The sequence below is a fragment of the Hipposideros armiger genome, unplaced genomic scaffold, assembly GCF_001890085.2.
Source record: "Hipposideros armiger isolate ML-2016 unplaced genomic scaffold, ASM189008v1 scaffold_532, whole genome shotgun sequence".
In the NCBI taxonomy this organism is placed as follows: Eukaryota; Metazoa; Chordata; class Mammalia; order Chiroptera; family Hipposideridae; genus Hipposideros; species Hipposideros armiger.
The window spans coordinates 273,604-280,977 of record NW_017731882.1 but is presented as its reverse complement, the minus strand read 5'-3'; the positions used below and the strand labels follow the sequence as shown (position 1 = coordinate 280,977).

The 7,374-nt window shown below is 51.3% G+C and overlaps 1 protein-coding gene across 2 annotated transcripts in view; it reads right to left on the bottom strand.

The window, feature by feature from the left end:
• ROR2 (receptor tyrosine kinase like orphan receptor 2) overlaps positions 1–4,705 on the bottom strand; it is a 235,286-nt gene extending 230,581 nt beyond the window's left edge. The window contains exon 1 of one of the 2 annotated variants that reach the window (XR_002126885.1): positions 4,134–4,705. Coding sequence is in view for 1 of the 2 variants with exons in the window: in XM_019668688.1 (XP_019524233.1) it covers positions 4,134–4,221 (88 nt within the window). In the remaining variant the exon portion in view is untranslated. The remainder of the gene's footprint in view (positions 1–4,133) is intronic. The other variant, XM_019668688.1, reaches the window with a different exon arrangement.
• Positions 4,706–7,374: the final 2,669 nt, after the last annotated feature.

The window sequence follows — 7,374 nt, the reverse complement described above, 5'->3', positions numbered from 1 at the left end:
CGACTGATCTGCCTCGCCCGGGAAGAGCACAATGATGGTGCCAACTTGGGCCAGTGAAGCGACGTCCTCCACAACTAGACTGAAGAACAAAAGGTCAGCAACTTGTCTGTTCCCCTTCCCCCAATTCCCCAGCGCTGTTCCCATTCCCCAATCCCCCAATAAAAATCCTTTAAAAAAATAATTAACAATATTAAAAAAAAAAGAAAAAGGAAAATAAAAAGGCCAGAAAGCCCCAAAATGGTGCTAACCACACCAACACAATTTGCCTAGTTTTGAAAAGCTTTCTGAAAATTTCCAACATGTTCAACAATTCCTTGACTACTCTGTTAATGTGATTTTGAGCAGATCACACCTCAGACGTATTTTATGACAACTACACATGCCATCTCACCCTTATTTCCAACTTGGCAAGCTCCGGACCAAACCAAATAAACACATACCAAAAGGAGGAGGCTGGTGCAAACCCAGCCGGCTGCAGCCGTAATTAGTGGGCCAGAGCCTCTTATTGCTTAGATTTTGACTTGAAAACTCAAGAAGCCCTCACTACCCATGGAACTCCTAACATTTTTTTCAGTGCTGCAGTGGAACAACACAAAACCAAAGAACACAAAGGGTCACTGAGAAGCTATGTTTCAGAACCAGTCCTTTTAGACCAATGGTCCTTTCAGGAAATTGTTACTGGCCACACAAAATGCAGACCTGCACAGCAATGAATGAATGCTTCCTCTGCAAAGCAAAGCCCTCCTCACTTTGCTTTGAAACCTTTCATGGATGATATACACTTGGTGGTCACCCGAGGGTCCCCAAAGAAAGAAATATCTTAATGACAACTTACAGAGTCACAACCTGTAAGGATACTGTCCCCCTATCACCCCCACCACCGGGGCACAGCAGGGTAAATCTAAAGCTTTGAAACCTAGCCCTTCTCCATGTGGTAACCACAGATTGGGGTGGGAGGGGGGAACGCTACTGGTCTCCCTCCAGATTCTTGAGGAATGAACCAGGTAAACACCAAAGGCCTCTGGCATCAACGAATGTTTTAGAAGATGGTTACAAACCTTGGGTGGGGGTAACACATAGTAGCCCACTTTCTTTTCCCTGACTACAACTTGGAATTATATAATTAGAGCTCTCACAGGGCAAAACGCTAGAGCACACAAGTTTCCTGTACTTAATCAGACTGGCTAGGGTTCTACAGATTAGGGAGACCTAGCCTTTCATACCCAGTTCCATTTCAATGATAATGATAATTTTCCACATCCTGGCCTCCCGTGGAATGTATTTTAAAGGAGTGCCACTTCTCAACTGAAACCTGGCTTTAGAAATCCCCCTTTAGGGGATTAATCTTTTTTACCTGTCAGAGGGCTACTCCTCTACTCCTGCATTGCTATCCCATTGATTTCTGGGAAAAGATTCCAAAAGAAAGGGCAGCATAAAATTATGTCTCCGCCAGGCTTAAATGTCTCCAAGGGTAAATCAAGACTAAACGTTTATGGGGAACAAGTAATTCACTGCAAATCACACCCTAACAGACAGTGACATACAAACATCAATTACAGCTGTACTTTGATCTAACAATAAGAAGGTTTCACAATAAAAACAGAAGTGTTATTTCACATTGCCCAGTAAATCTGCAGATCGCTGTCACCAAAAACTACCCCTGGTAAATGCACACTTTTAAACCACTGTTGCTTTTTTTTGCATGCAAGCTATTAAGCAGAATTCTTGACAGTGTTCTAACAATGGCGGGCTGTACTGCTCGCAGGTTCAGCCTCATTGACTAGAGCACCCTTAGTAGTCTCGCCCACTGCATAACCGGATGTCACACATGGTCAATAGTGTTCAGTCTCAGGATGGCATTCTTTATCAAGTAGTCCCGAGGGTTAAACTCACTCTCACTATTAAATACTGAAACATTTCCAACGTGTGCTGCTGCTTTACTTGGTACACAGTCATAATAAGAAAAACATGTTGCCTTACTATATACATAAAAACTTTTCTTTTTCCAAAGTCTTCTTATTCAAGATGTTTTCGTTTACTTTCAAATGGATCACTATCATTCTTTATTACAACCATCACTCCAGGGATCTGGGCCAGAAATAAACACTGCACTGTCAAAACTGGGGGAGGACCCCAAGCCCCCATTCCCAGACTATCATGCCGAAGCCGGCACTCGATCTCAGATCAGGTATTTGTCTCCTGAGGGAACAGAGCCTTCTATAAAAAGGTAGAATAAGAACTTACTCGTTCTTTTAAAATAACCTTTCCGTGTTTTTACACAGTAACTTATATTTCGTGTATAAAACACACTCAAATTACAGGGATTCCTCTTACAGCAAAAAAGACGCCAAACACTCAAATCTCCTGTAATCAAAAAACTGATTCATACTTTGAATATAATCATAGTCTTTGAATTTTCAGCTAACCTAGCATTCCAGAAAGCAGAGAATTATAAACAGCTTTCCTCCCCTATAGAGATTATTTTACTGGAAAAAGAAAATTACCTCCACACAGGGTTCAAAAATTAACGAAAATGGCACAGGATTGCTTTGTTCCTCAGAGATTTCTGAAGTTCGACTGGAAACACGACGGCAATGTTTAAGCTACTCCGCCCGAAATGTGATCCACCTTCCCGGACTCCGTACTGCCTTGATGTAAGCAACAGACCCATCACCCTCTCCCCACATCGCCCACCTCCAACTCCTCCGCCCCGCACCCCCTCCTCCCCCGCAAATGCAACTAAAACCGCCACACGCCACACGTTGGCGAGTATCCCCGGAGTGGCCACCAACCCCATGCTGCGCAAACGCACGTCGAGTCCCAGAGTTTAAGTCCTCCCACCCACCCTTATCCCCTGCCAACAGCGCTGCAAAAGAACCCCCGGACTCCAAACCGAGAGGGAGTCTTGCGGGTGGAGGGGTGCAGAAATCCACAGGGATATTGTTAGAATCCCCCAGACTGACTTCGAATGTACCAGTTTACTCACTATTTCACCGCGGGCCCTGAGCGGTTTATGCTTTTTAAGGTGGAGCTACATAGCTGCAAACCCCCTCCCCAAGTAAAGGAACCATAAGTGTCCGACACAACCAGCATCGGCTTAAACCCATACGCCCGCCCGCCAGGAAAGGTTGCCCAGTATTCCTGAATCCGAGGACAGGTCCCTGAAGCGCGCAACTGGCAGCAGAACGCGGGAAGAGCTGGGCCCCTTCCCGCGCGGGTCACCAAATTCTTACCTGACTGCAGAAAGGCGGAGGTGGGGGCATAATGCGTGGGGTGGGCAAATTGAAGCCCACTTACGTGTTTTAGGACTTGAGGCGAAACTCAGTCTACAAACTTCCCGACCTGGAAGCACTGCGCCTACCCCCACCCGGCAGGGTGCCCGGAATCTGGCCGGGCGGCACGCAGGCCCGGGGTGCTCCCTGGGTGTGGACGGCGTGGACTAGCGCTGCCTCCGCGGGCACCCCAGCACCCTCTGAACTTCAAGGCAGCTCCTGCGCGCCGCGAGGTCCAAGAGGCCAAGTCCCAACAGGGACCCCAGGGACAGTGGAGAAATGCCACCTCGAAAAAAAATGCCACCAGGGAGCCTGACCTGTCCCTCCAGCCGCGCGCCTCGTCCCGGATCCCGGGATGCGGACGGGAACCCAACAGCCCTAAGCCTGCCCAGGAACCCCTGACCCCAGGCACAAGATATGCCGCTTCGGCCACCTCCTGGCGGTGGGGGAGGGGGAAGGGGCCAACAAAAGGGAAGCCGAAGCCCTGCTCAACCAAGCGGCGGGGGTCGAGAGCCCGCTTCCCGGGGCCTGGGGGGACTCCAGCGCAGACGGGAGCACCGGAGGTAACCTCGGGGAAGAGGGCCGAGTCAAGGTCCTGAGAAGCACGGGCCACGTCTGCAGATCCCGGGCCCCACCGCCTTCACACTCCCAACCCTCGGAAACCTCCGGCGAGGGTCTCCCCGCAGGCGCCGCCCTCCGGGCCTCTGGAACACTTAGTCGGCCCCGGAGTGCGCCTTATTGGAAGCAGTCCTGGCAGCGGGGCGCGGGCCGGAAACGGGGCCGAACGGGCGCTGCGGCCCGGACGCGGTGGCTGAGTAAGACGGACTTGAGCCACGAGCCCCACCGGTGTACGGGTCCTACCTGAGCTCCGGGGCGCGCAGAGCAGTAGCGCGGCGGCCGCCCAGACGGCCGGGGCGCACAGCAACGACAGCGCCGGGCCCCGGGCCATGCCGCGGGCCGTGGGGGCCGGGCGCAGGGGCCGGCGCGGCTCGGGCGGCCGGGAGCCACCACTCCTGTCGGCCGCGCGTCCCCTGCCCTTTCTCCTGGACGCTTCGCAAGCTGGTCCCTTAAGAGGAACTTGAGGTCCGCCTCCTCTCCCGGCCGGGATGCGCCGTTCGGCTCTAGCTGCGGTGCGGACTCGGGCTGGCTGAGAGGCTCCGGGACGCGGGCTCAGGCGTCCGGCCGGTCGCCGGCACGAGCGCAAGGGGCGGACCGCGGGCGCTCTGGAGGCAGGGTCCCCGGCTCGCCCGCCCCGGTGGGCAGAGCGAGGCCCGCGCCAGCGCCCCCTGCTGGAAGGACGCGCCTGCGGCAGGCGTGACGCGGGAAATGGGGGCCCGGGACCGGGGGCCTCCGCTCAGCCCCCGGACGTGCCTTCCGCGCCCGCCCTCGGGCCTACGTCTCCGGATGCTTGGCCGCAAAGGTGGCACCTTGGGTGCGTCCAGCCGCACCCACCTTCAGGGGGCGGGATTCCCTGGTCTCAAATCAGTAACTCAGGAAGACACGGCGTCCCGCCAGCCTCTACCAGAGCAAATCAGAGAGCTACCCAGTCTCGCTCAGGAGCCAGAGAAGCGAGGGCTTGACGAAGGGAAACGTTCAAGTAAAGGAACAGACCGCGCCCTCCCGGCCCTCCTTGCCACGCTGCGCCCGCGTCCCTCCAAAATGCCCAGAAACTGCTGGAGTGGTACTGCGTGAAGGGAGCCCTCCGGAGCGTGATAACTATCTAAAGCCACCGCAGCTTTTGGTTTACTGTTAAAAGCAAATTGTGTAATTTTACCCATTAAAGGCAGAACACTATTTGTTCTCTGCAGAGCCCCCAGAACATGCAGAAGTAATTTGCTTCACTTGTAAAAGACATTTTGAACGCAATTCAAATAACATATTTTCATGCTTATTCTTGATTTTGCTTAATACATGCAAAGGTCTGGAATTGGAAAGCCTGACGCTCCAGTTTGTAATAGGAATTTTCTTTGTTTTTGCTCTCTTGGAGAAAGGATTTGGAACCTCCAGCGTCTCTGTTGTTTGTTTTGTATGCTTTATCTTTTAACTTATTATCAAGCAGTTTGTTTGGCATTTTTGCTCAAGCACCATTTCCTGCTGATTGGGGTGAATTAGGGACAGCCCGAGCCTTGGGCGCCAGACCCAAAGGCCCCTGATTTTGTCCCCCTATAATTGCCCCTCTACCACCTCCCTCACACATGGCAGGAAATAAAAGCCCTGTTACTAGGGTCTGCTGACAACATGGCTGGGCCAGCCCCAGCGTTACCCCTGTTAAAATTAATTAGGCCTGGGCCGGCCAGTGGCTCAGTTGGTTAAGAGTTCGCTCAAGAGTGTGAGCTTTGACCAACAGTGGTTCGAGTCCCGGCCCGAGCTGAGCTGCCAACAGGTGGCAGGATGGCTCAGCTAAAAATAAATAAATAAATAAATAAATAAAATAAAATTAATTAGGCCTCTCACTGTCTCTGCCGAATCTGTTTGGAGAACATCCTACACAGTTTTCATTTCTAATACAGGTTTGAGGGACTGTGACCGTCACTGGCCAGTGGTAGCCAGAGTTCCAAAGGAGAATAAGAGAAGATGATAAAAATCATTATCCAACTGCCGTGGCCCCCAGTCCGGCGCACAGGCTCCTTCTGCCACCACTGGTGCCGGTCTGAACTGGGGGCTGCTCTTTCAGCGTGCCAGGTGTTTGTCTTTGAGTTGTCCTTCCCTTTTCTTCCCCTAGGGACCTTCAAGGATGCTTTCAGGGTACGCAAAGGCTTTAAGAGTTGGTCTTGAAGCACTTAGCTCCAGACTCCTCCATTTTGGATGTAGTGAAAACCAGGCAGGGGTGGCAGAGGAGGGTCCTAAGAGCCTTGCCCTCAAAAATCTGTCAATCAGCAAAGGTTTTCTTTTCCAAGGACTTGTGCTCTTTTGCTTTCCATTGCACATGGATTGAGGTTGTAGTTCCAGAATCATTGGGTCAGCAGCTCTGCCACTCATTCTTGGTGTGAACTTTGGGGAAATGATGTAATCATGCTTCAGCCCCTCATCTGTGTGCAATTTTCACATGACTGGGTTCCCCACAAACCTGACCCAGGAGTTTAAACAGCAACATATATTTTTGCTGACAGTTTCTTGGGTGGGGTCAGAAATGTGGGTTATATCACACATGATTCATTAAAGCTTCTTAAAAATTATCTTTTCAGCATTTTTCTTTCCCCAAAGTGTGCCCATTTATAACTCCAGCCTGCTGACCCCTATCTCCTCCTCACTCCCTCCTTCCTCCCCTGCCTACAAGTTCAGAACTGATGGAGAAACACAATATGTTTATTCTTCTAAATGGGAGGGATCAAAATATGTTCTTTCTAAGTAGTTAGCAGAATGTTGCTTAGGTCCAAGCTAGATGGGAGCTTCTTACTCCTTTCCACATGTATCAGTTAGCGATCACTACATAACAAATCACTCCAAACCTAACAGCTAAAACAATAAACATTTATTATTTCACGTAGACTGTTTCTGTTGGTCAAGAATTTAGGAGAGGCTTAGCTAGGAACTCTGGTTCGGGTCTGCCTGGGGCCTGGGGGTCTTCACAGGGCAGCTTGCTCACATACTTGGCAACTTAGTGTTGGATGTGAACAGGAAGCCGCTCAGACCTCTCTACAGGGTTCCTGGCTTCCCCCAGAGTGAGAGCTAGGCAGAAGCTGCAGTGTCTTATAACTTAGCCTTGGAAGTCTCGCGGTATCCTGTTGATGTCACAGGCCAGCCTTCTTCCTTGTAGGAGGGAACAACACAGGGGCCTGTATACCAGGAGGCTGGTTCCTGCACCACCCGCATGGAACACAGCCATGCTGTCCTCAGGACAGGCAGCTGGTAGGAGGGAGAGAAAATGAGTACGGTGCATGCCCTCAGCACTGACAGGAAGAAGCCAGGCACCGCTTGAAGACGGTGAGAAGGGAGCCCATGCAGGTATCAGGGAAAAGCATTCAGGCTGTGGTGACGGACCAGTGTGAAGGCTTCGAGATGGTGGAGTTCCCAAGCTTCTGAGAATCAGCCTGTTGGCTCTTCACATACCTTCTTTTGTGAAATATCTATTCAAATCTTTTGCTCATCTTTTAACTGGGTT